This window comes from Chrysemys picta, chromosome 1 (assembly GCF_011386835.1).
Source record: "Chrysemys picta bellii isolate R12L10 chromosome 1, ASM1138683v2, whole genome shotgun sequence".
Classification (NCBI taxonomy): Eukaryota; Metazoa; Chordata; order Testudines; family Emydidae; genus Chrysemys; species Chrysemys picta.
In genome coordinates this window covers 198,164,750-198,181,005 of record NC_088791.1, presented here as the reverse complement: position 1 = coordinate 198,181,005, position 16,256 = coordinate 198,164,750, and the positions used below count along the sequence as shown (strand labels likewise).

At 45.9% G+C, this 16,256-nt stretch overlaps 1 protein-coding gene across 1 annotated transcript in view; it reads left to right on the top strand.

The window, feature by feature from the left end:
- LOC135977353 (trefoil factor 2-like) overlaps positions 1-16,033 on the top strand; it is a 42,971-nt gene extending 26,938 nt beyond the window's left edge. Inside the window, exons 2-5 of the mRNA XM_065577847.1 lie at positions 3,285-3,380; positions 4,418-4,564; positions 14,795-14,944; positions 15,736-16,033. Of these exons, the coding sequence (XP_065433919.1) occupies positions 3,285-3,380; positions 4,418-4,564; positions 14,795-14,944; positions 15,736-15,743 (401 nt within the window). The 3' untranslated portion in view covers positions 15,744-16,033. The remainder of the gene's footprint in view (positions 1-3,284; positions 3,381-4,417; positions 4,565-14,794; positions 14,945-15,735) is intronic.
- The last annotated feature ends 223 nt before the right edge of the window (positions 16,034-16,256 follow it).

Here is a 16,256-nt window from a genome sequence, read left to right as displayed (position 1 = left end):
TTTTCTTCAGAACGAGGCATCTCTCTGAAACAATAAGAAAAGCCAAATAAGACTACAAAGATTTTTAGTTTTCTTTTTTTCTCTTGCTCTCATTTTAGTGTTCTAAGAGGATCTCCTTGAGTGAACACTTTAATGCTGCCAAAAATAAGATTGTTATGTGGAAACATATTGCATATTTATGTCCAATTAGTGTATAAGTGTTCAGTGCTCAAAACTGGAAGGTGAAGGACTCAATTTAGATCAGTGATGGGCAACCTGCAGCTCCCAGTGGCAGCAGTTTGCCATTCCCAGCCAATGAGAGCTGCAGGAAGCGGTGTGGGCTGCAGGGACATGCTGGCCGCCGCTTCCCACAGCTCCCATTGATCAGGAACTGAGAACCACGGCCACTGGGAGCTGCAGTCGGCAGTGCCTTTGGACACTTAAATGTAAACACTGTCTCACGGCCCGCCAGTGGATTACCCTGGTGGGCCACAGGTTAACCACCACTGATTTAGACAGACCCCATCCTCCTGCACCCCTCAGTAGGGCCCTACCAAATTCACAGCCGTGAAAAACACGTCACAGACTGTGAAATCTGGTCTCCCCCCGTGAAATCTGGCTATTGTAGTGGGGTTGTGGTATTGCCACTCTTACTTCTGTACTACCTTCAGAGCTGGGCAGCTGGACAGTGATGGCTGCTGGCCAGGCACCCAGCTATGAAGGCAGCACCGCCACCAGCAGCAGTGAAGAAATAAAGATGCCAGTACCATATCATGCCACCCTCACTTCTGTGCTGCTGCTGGTGGCGGCGCTGCCTTCAGAGCTGGGCTCCTGACCAGCAGTCTCCATTCTCTGGCCACCCAGCTCTGAAGGTGACGCAGAAGTAAGGGTGGCAATACTACAACCTCCCTACAATAGCCCTCATCTCTGGGTTCCACACCCGAAGCTTCCATTGGCCAGGAACGGGGAACTGCTGCCAGTGGGAGCTTCGGGTGTGGAACCCACAGGTGAAGGCAGTGTGCAGAGCTGTCTGCCCTCTCCCCTCCCATCCCCCAGAGGCCGCAGGGACGTAGTGCTGGCCGCTTCCGGGAGTGGCGCGGGGCCCACCGCGCCATGGGGGATGGCAATCCCACAGGCCGGATCCAAAGCCCTGAGGGGCCATATCCGGCCCTTGGACCATAGTTTGCCCATCCTTGCTCTAAGCTGTCAGTCTGCTGACTAACTGTGCTAGGCCCAGATTGCATGCTTCCATACAGAGCCCCCTAGCCTGCAAGCAGGACCAGGAAGCCTCTTACTCTTAAAGTAATAATGTTAAAATCTGTACATGTCTTCAATACACCACCCTTTTGTTTAAAATTATTTATGGCAGAAGTTACAGGGTTATTACACTAAATAGGTGAATCCCACAGCACTCTAACGTACCTGCATGAATAATTTTATGCCCCTTTTTGGTCTTTGTCACATAGCCAGATTTGGGCCTTGGCAAGTTGAGAGGTATGGGTCTAATATCACACAATCTATCAGAGTTAGAAACAAATTGATTTCCCCATTGGAAAAGGCGGTGTAACAATGGTGTCTATCAGGCCTACCCCAATTGTGAGCACAACTGCTAGAAAGTGGGTGAAAGTTCACAAAATGTTACCATCACCTATAACAAGTGTGAACAGAAAAAGATATGAAAGAGAGACAGAGACTGGACTAGTTCAAACAAAAAGCTCTACTGATACAACCCCAGGGCTGTGTTGAGATCATGTCTGGTAAATAAGAGAATGGAAATTAATGGACCAAAATTGGTGTGCTGAAAATCAGGACTAACTGGTGGACAAGTAACGAGGGTATGAGCTATTCTACCCAACGTCACCCTTTTAGGGTTCTTATGAAAGGGTCTCTCCGGGGATCAAATAGGGAAGAGACTCCTGGGGGAGTCCCTTGAGGAAAAGCCAACAGGCTTCTGCTTCATTCCAGAGACTGTCTTTCGCTGGTGAACCTTGATCATCAGTATGTCTAAACCAGCACACCATTGAGGACGCCCAACCATCACTGTTGAGAGTGAGAATCCCAGACTGATATATATGAGAGTCTACCCTGTCTTCCTTTTCCTTTGCATCCACCACTACCTTCCCCTGGGGCTCTACCTGCTAGCTTTACACCTGAGCCAGAGACCGACCGCACCACATGGCACGAGAACAACAAGATGAAATGGCTCATTGAAGTCCGTGCAGCCTGAGAGAGATGGATAAAGGAGAGGGACCTGACCAGACCAGCCATATGACATCCCAGACCAGGGAAGTGAGCCACAGTCCAGAGCAGTAGCTGTTACGGCCTACCTGACAGCCCAAAGCATCCACCTGTGACTGACCAGCCCCTTTGTATTGTGAGAATGTCAACAAAAGCCTTATTTCTCCCACTTTTACTAACCTTTCTTTTTCTTTCTGTTTTGCCAGGGGCAGAAAAAGTAATCACCATTCTCAGAGGTCAACTCAATATACAACAGAACTAAACCTTTCTTCTCCACTAAGATGGACTGTTTGGTGAAATACAAGACTCTAACCAATATCCTCGCTCTAAAGAGGAGCTTGATAAGTTTGGATTAAGTTTGTTTTGCATAACCACTCTATTGCAAGATGCTTTTTTCTCTTGTGTGTCCTAATCAATACATTTCCAAACTTTGGCCTTTTTTTGTGTGTGTGTGTGTTTGCACCATGGGATTAAGATGGCCAAGGTCTCTCTACTCATCATAACCCCAAACCATATTGGACTATTTGGTGTTGTACAGTGACAGGGTCAGGTTAATATTCCATTGATCTTAACACAACAGTTCTTTACTTCCTAATGTGACGTGGTTTCCTTTTCTACAGGCCAAATGGATTGTGAGCTATCCTCTCACTGGTTCAGAAGTGAAGATCGCCTGGTCTGGGCCTTGGCTCAGTGGGAGTTTTGAAGCAGAAATTATATATTTGGAGGGAAAATATTGCTCTGGCAAGTTGTTTTATTAGAAATATATAGCAACAGTTTGAAGCTGCTCAGAGGTTTGGCACGTACTCAAGGAAATGAGCTTAGGTGAGGTGGTCAAAGGTGTATGATAAATGCAGTTTACACAGGAGTTTGCATTTTATCAAATGGACATATATGCTATACTTGGTTAGATTTTCTAATCAAAAGAAAAAGATACTCTAGGTGGAGCATGGTCTGGGAAAGTGTTATCTGAACCTACTGCACAAACACAGAAGAGGATATAAAATGAACCCTTCTGAATGTGAGAGGTACTTATCCTAGATCCAAATTCTCTCTCTTTTCTTTTCGAGGACTCCAAACTGCAATGGAACAGAAGGGGATCCAGTTACTATCAGTCATCCTCATTTTAGGGCTCAGTGCACTGACTGAAGGAGCAGAAGCCCCAGGTAAGTATATTTATTTGCTATTGCATTGAGAAGTACTTGCATGGGCCTGATCCTGCTGATTTCAAAGGCAGCAAGAGCAGATCTCCTATTTGTGTACAATAAAACATGAACATTTCATCTCAAGGTATTGTTCCATGATCCTGATCCGGCTGCTACTGAATTCAGTAGCAAAAATCCCACTGACTTCACTGGGAGCAAGATTAACTCTCACTTTCTTAGCAAAATAAGCAGCAATCTACAAAAAGGAGAGTAATAGACATTGAACCTGGTACTACTCATTAGAAAACCAGAAAGATCTTGCCTCATGATGGTCTACTGTAGCCAAGTCTCTCCAAAAAGCACACTATTGTTTATTTTAACTTATACCACACTGTTGTGCCAATACAAGCAGAAAGTTGTATATAATACTGCATAATCAGACAAAGAAATCCAATTAGACAACCCAAGAAAGGGGCTGCAATTAACTAGATTTGATGCATTTAGACAGCTTTTATTGAACCAATCTATTAGTGATGCCTCTACTGTAAGATTATAATGTTAAAATTCCAGCTATTACAATTTGCATCTGATCCCTTATTTTACAATAACCTGACTACCATGGTTTTGCATCTTCACAACTATACTAATTTGCACTGAACTCTCTTTCTTTGTAAGAGATCAGCAAAGATGTCAAAATTTGCTGGAACTGGAATAGTACATGATGTCACATGCTTACGCCTGGGCCTGATCCAAAGCTTACTGAAGTCAATGGGCCTCATTCCATTACCTGAATGAGCTTTGGAGTAGGGCAGTAATGCTTAATGGGTGAAACCCTGGCCCCACTGAAGTCAATGGAACTTTGCCTTTGACCTCAATGGAGCCAGTATCTTCATACTATTGAAAAGCTGTAGACCAAAGGATTTCTGGCTTCAATGGGTCATGGAGAATTTATGTTTGCAAGATTGTTTGAAACCAATGAAAGTGCCAATGATTAAAAAAAAAACCACTAATAAGGATAAAGAGAGAGAGATGGTAACATTGATTTTTGTTCTAAACAGCTCCATGCCGATGTAATGTGGATCCAAAAACCAGAGTGAACTGCGGGCCTCCAGGAATCACTGCTGAGCAATGCAAGAATGCAGGATGCTGCTTCAGTTCAGAAGTTCCTGAAGTCCCCTGGTGCTTCGCTCCTCTCGCAAAGAAATGTAATGTACCTTTCTGAAACGTGTCTGATTTCCCTAGTGCTTAACTATGCAAAAATGTGTCCAGGTGGGAAACAGTGCTACTTACACAATAAGAAGGACAACCAAATGGGTGCAGACTTCTATTAGAACACTGCAAAGAGCAAGGACAGTGAAAAATACTATTGTAGGCAACATTCAACCTTATTTTCAAGTCTCCTATATCTCTATTTTTCTCAGATGCTCTACACCAGTCATTTGCTTTCTCTCCTGGATAGAAGTTAGCAAGTAACTAAAAGTGGCCCCAATCTGCAGCTTTGTTGACTAATGTTAGGAATGTCTTTGTTAATTTATATTTGTTTTCTAAGTGGCTATCCAGGGCTAGAGTTACTCCACATCAAATCTGATCCAAGGTCAGGAAAAAACAATCTTTAAGGGGACATGAGCCCATCTTTAACTGTTTAGTGCCTTCTGCAAAAGACCCCTAGGGGTCTATCTTCTCTCCAGTCTCTCCAAACTCCTGATACTTCTCTCCATTCTCACTCACTCCCCATTTTAACTCCAGTTTTCTGTTCTCCTCCTGTCCCCCGCACTCACTCACTGCATCCCTCCCATTATGATCTTCAGGTAAGATGCCCCAACTGCAGAACCTCAGCCTCTGCTTTAGCTTCTTCCTTGAATAAATTCTATGGGGGAGTCTAAGATCCTGTATTATTTTGTTTTTTTCCTTAAAATTTGAAAAGATGTTCCCAAATTTTGTCTCTAATGGACACCAGACCTAACAGAATAGGAATTGTAGGGCCATGGCTCTGACCCTGCAACATGTAGCATATAGGGGAATTCTGCTGTGCTCACATGCTGCATATAGCAAGATTTGAGCCATGGATGTAACTCAAGACACTAAGGACTTGCCTGAGGAAACTATTGTATAGTGGTTTCAAGCTGGAGATAGAAACTCAGAGGTGAAAGTAAGCTGGTATGGTCTGGTACAGCGTACCGGCAAGAGCCAGTACACAGCCGACCATACCGCCAGGGGGCAGCGTCCCCAGGCCTGCAATTTAAAAGGGCCCTGGGCTTCGGGCAGCAGCGCCGGGCCCTTTAAATCACTGCCAGAGCCACGCTGCTGGCAGGGCTGGTGCAAGGATGTTTTGAGCACTAGACGAAACTTCCACCTTGCGCCCTCCCTGAGCCCTGGGGCAGCTCCCCACCCCTCCCTCCGCCCTGAGGTGCCCCCCCCCGCGGCAGCTCCCCACCCCCGCCCTGAGGCACCCCCCCTGTGGCAGCTTCCCAGCCCCCTCCTCCGCCCTGAGGCACCCCACCCCGCGGCAGCTCCCCACTTCCCCCCGCCCGGGGAGCCGTGCAGCAGCTCCCCACCCCAGCTCACTTCTGCTCCGCCCCCTCCCCGAGCCCTGCGGCAGCTCCCCACCCCCCTCCTCCGTCCTGAGGCACCCCCCCGTGGCAGCTCCCTATTTCCCCCCACCCGGGGAGCCGTGCGGCAGCTCCCCACCCCAGCTCACCTCTGCTCCGCCCCCTCCACAAGCACGCCATCGCTGCTCCACTTCTCCCGCCTCCTAGGCTTGCGGCGCCAATCAGCTGTTTGGCACCGCAAGCCTGGGAGGGAGAGAAGCAGAGCGGGACGGCGTGCTTAGGGGAGGAGGCAGAGCAGAGGTGAGCTGGGGCGGGGAGCAGGTCCCCTGTGTGCCACCCCACCCCTTACTTGCTGCAGGCGGCCCTCCCCGCGCCTCTCTGCCCCAGCTCACCTCCACTCCACCGTCACCCCGGAGCGCGCTTTTGTCCACCCCCAACCACTTGGCGCTGTAGGCAGCTGCCTAGTTTGCCTATGGCTGCCAGAGCCCCGGGGTTGTGGTGGCAACCGGGAACCCCAGAGCTCCAGCAGTGATTTAAGGGGTCTGGGGCTTCCAGCCGCCACTACCGCAGCGGAGCCCTGGGCCCTTTAAATTGGCGCCAGAGCCCCTCTGCTGGAGCCCCGGGGTAGCAGCGGTGTCCGGAGTCCCTGTCCCTTTAAATCACTGCTAGAGCCCTGGGGCTCCCAGCCACCGCCGCAGCTACTGCTACCATGGGGCTCCGGCGGTGATTTAAAGGGCCCAGGGCTCCCACCCGCTGCTACCACAGCCGGAGCCCCGGGCCCTTTATATCTCGATGTAAAGTCCCCGCCTCTTCCAGTTGAGCCCCCCCCCCACTTCCGGTTGAGGCCCCTCCCCCTCCACAGGACCCTGGCCCTGTGTACCAGTAAGTCCTTTAAGTTACTTTCACCCCTGTAGAAACTCCTCCATAGAGCTGGGCACTATACAGAATAAATGAATTAATTTTAGCCTCAAAAACCTCTGGAGTACCTTGCAAAGACCTCAGAGCTACATGAAGCCACCAACTCTTAATACGAGTAATTGGAGGATATTGAACATGTACACTGGAGCAAGTTTGTTTCTGGCTAGTAAGGAATAGACAGAGAAGTAGTGAAACACCTGCACTCAAGAATATCCTCTCTGGTACCCAGAGTATTTAGGCCATAGAATTCAAATCCTTTTATTTTAGGGCCAAGAGAAGAAACAACATCAAACAGACATGGGATGATACGTCTCTTTTAACCCCCTTCTCCAAAAGCAAGAGGAGTAGTTTTACCTGAAAAACACTTAAGAACTAACGAGCTCTTAAAAGAAAGAACAAGCCCATTTCAACGCTGCTTTTAGGCAACTTATGCCAGAGGAGAGTCCTACTAAGAACACCCAAAGGGCAGCAAACCCTGTGTAAAGCTTTTCCTGTAGTATCAGATATTTATAAATTTATTGACTAGGAGAAACAATGCAAATCACTCATCAGCAGTAGAATGGTAAGTCTAGAAACTCTCTTATTATTCACACAACTACTGCACATTAGACCTGCTGTAGCAGTTTGGTTCACAGACACTTTAATACTTTACGGACTAGGTTCAGCATCCATAAGACATTTGGTCTCTATCATGACGAGTCATTTTTATTACCTTTCGTAACGATAAGATGGATAATGCTTCCATTCCAGCCCCCTAAGTAGCCAGATCTCTATTTTAGCAGTGAAGAGGACAGGGGGGAAACAAACATACAAAAACCAGGGTCAAATAGAAAACAATATAAGTGTGATTCAGTTCTGAAAAGCAAGCATACAAAAAAGGCAGCTTCTTGCTCAGCAGGTTTCCTCTCCCCCACCCCTCCCCGTATTCAGTTCTTTCCAGTTACCTTAATGACACAACCAGATCTTTACTCCTGTTGGGCCAGAAGATGCTCTGGGAGTAAGATGCGTTTTATTCCTTCTTTTGCATCATCAACAACTTTCTGCTCTAAGTTCCCATTAGTTAAAGCCATGCAAACTCATTGAAGGCAACTGGAGTTGCACATTTAGCACTGAGGACATAATTTGAAGACAGTGAGGCTGCATAGTTGTAACAGGCTCAGTTTTCTAATAGAACCTTTATTACAATGTATACGATACATGAGATGGAAAGAATTCATCTGGGCTGTCAGTGCCCAGACTGATTTTGCACTCTGAGAATTAGGGGAGCAGGGAGGGAATCATTTTATTTTATAAATGGAACGTTTCTTATGGGAATCATGAGAAACAAACTGCAGAATCCCACAGTGCCATTTTCACAAATTCAGTTTTCAGAGCAGGACTTTACATCAATAAATATTCTTGTGCAGGAACACCATACCTGGGCTGCATGGTGGTGAAATATGCCCACATAAGTTTTTCCACAGCTGCTGAAGGGAAATTGGAGATTTACCAAACAGATATGCACAGCTGCAGTTATCAGCTGATTTCAATTCTGCAATGGTCTCCTGGATCCTGATGTGAATTTTCACCCCTAGCTTGAAGTATGGACCCTGATTACCTCCTAAACAGCCTACTTACCTCACATGATTGAAGGCTGAGCACAATTTCCCTCAGTCTGACTTACTTGCTGAACAACTGCTCTTGCCTCCTCACCTAGGCTGTGCTCCTCCCACTTGACTAAGAAGGTACAACACTCTTCTTAACAGGGCCGGCTCCAGGCACAGCGCAGCAAGCAGGTGCTTGGGGCGGCCAACAGTAAGGGGTGGCATGTCCGGCTCTTCAACTGCAATTCGGCCGCAGGTCCCTCAGTCCCTCTTGGAGGGAAGGACCTGCCGCCGAATTGCCGCTGAAGAATGAAGTGGTGTGTTATAGGTTTTACCCCCACGCTGAACTTTAGGGTATAGATATGGGGACCTGCATGTGAACCCCTAAGCTCAATTAACAGCTTAGATCTGATCTGACTGCCACCACCCAAATGATTTATGAGTTATTTGGGAAACTCTGTCTTCTCCCCCGCTCCCCAAAACCTTTCCCTCCCTGGGTAGCCTTGAGAGACTTCTTCACCAATTTTCTGGTGAACACCGATCCAAACCCTTGGATCTTAACACAAGGAGAATTTAACCATCCCCCATCCTTTCTCCCACCAATTCCTGGTGAGTCCGGATCCAATCCCCTTGGATCTTAAAAACAGGGAAAAATCAATTAGGTTCTTAAAAAGAAGGCTTTTAATTAAAGAAAAGAAAGGTGAAAGACAAACCTCTGCGAGAGATTAGCATACCAGCTACTCTCACAGACAACAGATTCAAAACACAGAGGATGTTCCCCTGGGCAAAACTTAGTTACACAAAAGAATACCCAATTTGATTATTCCCCTAATTGCAAGACAAGTTACAAAAAGAAAATAAACAAAACCTATTTATTTCTTTTTTTAATACTCACTACTCTGATAAGAACTGATTCCTTGATTTTTTCCACTCCAGCCAAAACTGAAAACTGTCCCAGACAAAGAGAACTTCCCTCCTTCCTTTTGAAACATTTTGTCCCCCCATTGGTTCCTCTGGTCAGGTGTCAGCTAGGCTAGTTGAACTTCTTAACCCTTTACTGGTAAAAGAGATATTAACCCTTAACTATCTGTTTATGACATGCCCCCCAAATCTCAGACAGTGTTGGACTGCACTGGCTGTGATTTCTTTTTAGAACTTTAGAATGAACAGATTAATAAAACACATGTACCTTTGCATATACTACTACGTACGTAAAAACTACAAGATTTTTTACATTTCAAGGACGATTTAACCAGTTAATTCTGGGAGACTTTTATGGGAGAGTGCATCAGCCTTTGATCTGCTGTCTCTGCAGATGTCCAAGGGTCGTGGAGAGGTTCACCTCTTCCACGCCACCCTAAACTGGGATGTGGTACAGCCCTGTAGGCAAAAAGCAACTGCTGCAACACTAGGTCCCAATTATTGGAGTGTTCATTTACGAATTTACGTATTATGGCCCCCAAAGTTCCATTAAACCTCTCCTCCAGGCCATTGGTTTGATGGTGGTAAGGGGTGGCAACCAAGTGATTTACCCCATGAGCTTTCCACAGATTTTTTATGGTCCCTGCCAGGAAATTAGTTCCCGAATTTGTAAGGATGTCAGAGGGCCAACCTACCCTGGCAAAAATGTCTGCTAATGCCTGGCACACACTTTTAGACCTGGTGTTGCTTAGAGCTACTGCTTTCGGCCATCAGGTAGCAAAATTCATGAAAGTCAGTATGTACTGTTTTCCTCTGGGTGTTTTCTTTGGGAAAGGATCCAGAATATTCATAGCTACTTGCTGAAATGGGACCTCAATTATGGGGAGTGGCTGGAGAGGGGCTTTGACCTTGTCTGGGTTTTTTTTCACTCGTTGGCACACCTCACAAGATCGGACATAATTATCAACGTCCTTGCCCATTCCCTCCCAGTGGAAGGACTTCCCCAACCGGTTTTTGGTTTTGTTCACCCCAGAATGGCCACTGGGATGATCATGGGCTAAGCTCAAGAGCTTTACCCGGTACTTAGTTGGAACTACGAACTGTCTTTGAGGATGCCAGTCTTCCTGGTGTTCACCAGAAAGAGTCTCCTTGTATAAAAGTTTTTGTTCTACAACAAACTGGGATCGGTTAGAAGAGCTGAGAGGTGGTGGGATGCTCTGTGCTGCCACCCAAGCTTTCTGAAGGTTGTCATTTGCTTCCTGCTCGGCCTGGAACTGTTCCCTTGATGCTGGAGACATTAGTTTCTCCTTGGGCTGTGGACTTGGGCTTGGTCCCTCTGGAAGCGATACAGGTGCTGGGGTTGTTTTAGTTGACTGTGAACCGCTCTCCACTGGTGCACTATGTGGTATGTCAGGCTCTGGCTGAGCCTCTTGGGTAGGATTACCTGCTGCTTTTGCCAGTTCAGGCTCGCTGGTGCCCTCTGGTGTTGGAATTGTTGTAACTGCTGTACTCAGTGCTGGCAATGGTTCTGGTGCTGGTTGCTTCACCAGTTCTGGTTCTGAGACTGGATTCACTACGGTTGTAGTATTCGTGGGTAGAAGATCCGGTTCTACCACCTTTGTTTAGGTCTCTGGTAACACCGATGGGGCCTTGGTGGAAGGCTCAGGAATAGGGATAGGTGTGGAAGCTTGCTTAGCCTGGCTGCGGGTGACCATTCCCATCCTCTTGGCTAGCTTCACAAGTCTTCCCCCAATAGCATGGGGATGGGATAATTGTCATAGACTGCAAAAGTCCACATTCCTGACCAGCCCTTGTACAGGACAGGCAACTTGGCTGTAGGCAAGGTTAAAGAGAGTGACATGAAGGGTTGAATTGTTACCGGAGCCTCTGGATTGATGAGTTTGGGGTCCACCAGGGATTGGTGGATAGTTGACACTTGTGCTCCAGTGTCCCTCCACGCGGATAACCTTTTTTCTGCCCACTCTCAAGGTTTCCCTTCGCTCCGAGGGTATTTGAGAGGCATCGGGGCCTTGGGCGTTTGGGTGTGATTGTGGTGTAATGAACTGTAATCGGTTGGGGTTCTTGGGACAGTGAGCCTTTATATGTCACAGTTCATTACATTTAAAACATCGCCCTGCTAAGATATCACCGGGGCGAGGTGGGTTGCTGGAGACTGGTGTGGTGGGACGATAAGGGGTTTGGGTTTTAGCTTGGGATGTAGGTGGGGCCTTGGGCTGCCCCTGGTGGTAGGGTGTGATTTGAGGGTTCCCCTTCTGATCTTCACTCATACTGCAACCTGGGGTGTTCCTTTCTGCTCCCTCCACCCGTTTTGTGTCGATTTTCCCTGCCTCGCTGGCGGCCTGGGACTGCTCATATTTATCAGTGTAAGAAGCAAGACTTCCGATTGAGTCCATGTTCTTATCCCATAACCACTGTTTAATATGATCCTTGGTCATATTCATGAATTGTTTCTGAGTCATCAAATTAATTATTCCTTCAAAGGTAGTTACACCCCTGGGGTCGACCCATTTCTTTAACAGATCCTTTATCTGGTGTGCATAAGCCATATTACTTAGTCCAAGCCCTCTCTGAAGGGTTCTAAACTTGATTTGTAAGTGTCAGGTGTAACTTGAAATTGTTTTAAAACCAAATCCTTAAATTTACCATAGTTAGAAGCTTCCCCAATAGGCATCTTGTTGAATACGTTCAGAGCTCTTCCAGTCAATTTTGCTACCAATGTGGTCATCTTTTTATCTTTAGGAATGGTACGGAGGGTGCACAGTCTCTCAAAGGTGAGGAAATATTCAGCAATATTACTGGATTCAGTATACTGTGGACATAGTCGTTCCCACCCGTGGACTTTTGGTAGAGGATGGTTAGGATTAGGTGGTGCATTTGCCTGAACCTTTGCTAACTCCAGTGCCTGCTGTCTTTCTTTTTCTTTCTCCTCCATCTCTTTTTGTTTCTTCTCCATAGCTTTTTTGTGGGCATCCTTTTTGGCTTTTTCTTCTTTTTTCCTTTCCTCCATAGCTCTTTTGTGTGCAGCCTCAGCCCTGGACATCTGTTTGTCATGTTCCTTTTTGTTCTCCTCAGCCTGGAATTTGGTTAATTCTAGGTCCTATTGCATAGTTTTTTTCCCCTTTCCCTGACATTTTCCCCCTGGTCTACCTTAGCTGTCTGAGGGGCGGGGGAGGAGGGGGGGGGACAGCTTGGAATTTTTGGTTACTGTAATGTGACTCTTTAGGGGAAAAAAACAAGTAAAACAGGTTTTTGTGACTTGTCTTGGCAATATGTTAATGACCCTCCAGTGATCACAGCTGCAGCTTCCCTTCCAAAAAAAAGCCCTCTGTTAGAAGCTCTTATTTGTTTGCCTTCAGGGTATCTGTTTCTCCAGCATTTCAACAGAGGGGAAAAAAATCTGGCTTTTGATTCCTTTAAAATCCCACCGCTGCTCACCATGTCATAGGTTTCACCCCCCACTCTGAACTTTAGAGTACAGATATGTGGACCTGTATGTGAACCCCTAAGCTCAATTAACAGCTTAGACCTGGTCTGGCTGCCACCACCCAAATGATTTATGAGTTATTTGGGAAACTCTGTCTTCCCCCCCAAAAAAATCTTTCCCTCCTTGGGTAGCCTTGAGAGACTTCTTCACCAATTTTCTGGTGAACACTGATCCAAACCCTTGGATCTTAACACAAGGAGAATTTAACCATCCCCCATCCTTTCTCCCATCAATTCCTGGTGAGTCCAGACCCAATCCCCTTGGATCTTAAAAACAGGGAAAAATCAATCAGGTTCTTAAAAAGAAGGCTTTTAATTAAAGAAAAGAAAGGTGAAAGACAAACCTCTGCGAGAGATTAGCATACCAGCTACTCTCACAGACAACAGATTCAAAACACAGAGGATGTTCCCCTGGGCAAAACTTAGTTACACAAAAGAATACCCAATTTGATTATTCCCCTAATTGCAAGACAAGTTACAAAAAGAAAATAAACAAAACCTATTTATTCCTTTTTTAATACTCACTACTCTGATAAGAACTGATTCCTTGATTTTTTCCACTCCAGCCAAAACTGAAAACTGTCCCAGACAAAGAGAACTTCCCTCCTTCCTTTTGAAACATTTTGTTCCCCCATTGGTTCCTCTGGTCAGGTGTCAGCTAGGCTAGGTGAACTTCTTAATCCTTTACAGGTAAAAGAGGCATTAACTATCTGTTTATGACACGGCGGCAGTATAGCTACCGCTGAAGTTCTGGTCACGGCTTTTTTTTCTTTCGCTGCTTGGGGCGGCAAAAACGCTGGAGCTGACCCTGCTTGTTAAGAGCCAGATTCTGATTTCTGTGGGGCTTTAGGGACCCTTTCTCAGATCTGCACCTATAAAAGGGTCAGGATCAATTGAAGTCTATGTGATCTGGAGAACACAGGGGCTGTTCCATTCTGACTCCCTAGGGCAGGGGGAGACAGCACCATTGTTTTTAGTGGGGAGGGGTGAGGAAGAGGTAAGATCATGACTCCACCATTGACTCTGCTCCTGCATGCTAGGTAGTTCTAGGAAGCATTTTGCCTCTGAGGCACAATTCCTCCCCACGATCCTGCTGAGGTGGGAGGGCTCCCCACCCTCCTTTACTTAAGCTAAACAGGCTTAGCTTCGCCCCATGTGTATCTGGTACCTATGTTGAGAAGACTGGCCTGGCTGTCATGTTCAGTTATTGGCCAAACCTTATCAATGTATCTTTTAAGTTCTAAGCTGGATTGTTGTCATGTTACACGTGCCCCAGATCAGAGAAGTTTACAATCTGTACAAAGCCAATTATTATATTATTATTAAAACATTTAACCTTTTGCTTCCAGGTACTGGGATCTGGTTTTGATTCCTTCATTCTGCTGGACTATTTAAATCAGGCAGTTTCTGCTGTTAGCACCTTATGTAGGAAATGCGGGCCAAATTCTCTGCCCCCACTGCACTCCCTTTACCTCACTCAGAGCAATGGGAGTGGCCAAAGCACCAGGCACTCCCACAATCCCTATCTAGCAGCTGGTCCCTAGTTGCTCTAAACTGCACCTGTGACCAAGGCTGGGTGTAGAATCAGGAGCTGTAACAGGCTCCCTCACAGAACCCCTTCCCCTCCCTGCCACACCCAGCACGTGTTTGATGCAGCAGGGACTCTGCCTCTCTATTTCTATAGCCGAGTCCAGTGCTATTAAACTAACAATTTGTCAGTAGATTACAAATAAACATCATGTATGCCTCCACCTAGCTGTATGTAGCCATCTGATGTCTCTTGCCTTGTACTTAGATTATCAGCTGTTTGGGGCAGGGACTGTGTTTTTGTTCTATGTTTGTACAGCACCTGGCGCACTAGGGTCCTGGTCCATGACTGGGGGTCCTAGGTGCTATGGTAATATTAACAATGACTAGAATAAAAGAAACCTAAGGTAATGTGCCTTTTTTTAAAAAACAGATAAAGAGGTCTGTCCAGCAGAGGTAAAACTCAGACAGAACTGTGGTTACCCTGGCATCCCTGCTAAAGAGTGTGAGGCAAGAGGATGTTGTTTTGAGTCAAACCCCCCTGCTGTCCCCTGGTGCTTTTTTCCTCATCTGGTGGAAGAAGGTAAGTTATGTGTGTGAAATAAAGTTAATTTTCTCAGGACATGAACACATAGAAGTTTGTAGTTGGGAATTTTATTCTTTTACTTTCTGGTCTCCATTATACTTTGCAAGCTAAAAGTTGGTAGAGAATTCCCTTAGACTAAGCTTCATGGAGTCTTCCTTCATTATTTGCTTGTGTTCAAGTCTTGCATGCTCAGGGTGTGAGTGAATGAATAATCATAGAAATGTGGGCCTGGAAGGGACGTCAAGAGATCATCCAGTCCATCCCCCTATGCTGAAGCAGGATATAATTATTTATTACATGACACTCACAGCTGTTATAATGTTGCCTGCAGTGATGTTTGTGTGTCATTAAAGGGATATGAAGACAGTTGTTGTGCATACAGTACTTAGTACTGCTCTGCAGCTAACCCTCTCCAACCAGGATCCTGCATCCTAAGACCAGTCATCAGGGTATCAATGCCACAAGGAGGGCACAAGAAGGTGGTTCAGAGTCCAGATGGGGCATCTCAGCCAGTTTGGAACTTCCCCTCTGTGGATCACAGCTCCCATCTTAGTCAGCTCCTCTATGTAACAGAAATAATAACACCTTTACACACATTCCTTGATAGATCTTCGTAACTCATGTGCCTTAAACATATAGAAAACTGTGTAGGAGGGAACTGTTGTGTTGAACAATTGCCTGATATACAACTTTTTGTTATTTGCCACAGGCAAACCAATGCTTTTAATCTTCTATGGATCTGATGAAAAAATTCAATCCTTAACCCATTTTCCTTCTTTCTTCCCTAGCTTGTTAAAGAGACTGTGCACCAGGAACTTTCACCAGGAACCTCTCTGTCAATGGATCTACTCACGCAGGAAAATAATAGAAAGCCCTCACATCTTACACTTCGCACTCTGTAATCATTCTGATTTCCAGATCATTTTTGCCTTGGATTTACTCCTTTTCCAATGACCCAATTAATCACAGCTTTTATTCTTTTCAGTCGGTTGGTACCGGGCAGCTGTCCAAAGCAATAAAAGAATCAAAACAAAATGTATAAATGCTGGGTTGTCCTTTGTTTCTAATTGTCCCAATATTTCTCCCTTCCTCTAGATGTACATACTTTAGTGCTCTGCAGATGAGACATTAGTCAATAATATTTCTGACACAAACCACAGCACTTTCAGTTGGGATCAGATTGTGATGCCCTTACCAGAGACGGTGGAGAATTTTTTGATGAAACTGTTGTTGTTGTAAAATGCTGATTTGTTGAAACTGAAACTTTTCATAAGATTATGACAGATTCTACAAAACTTTCACTGGGAAG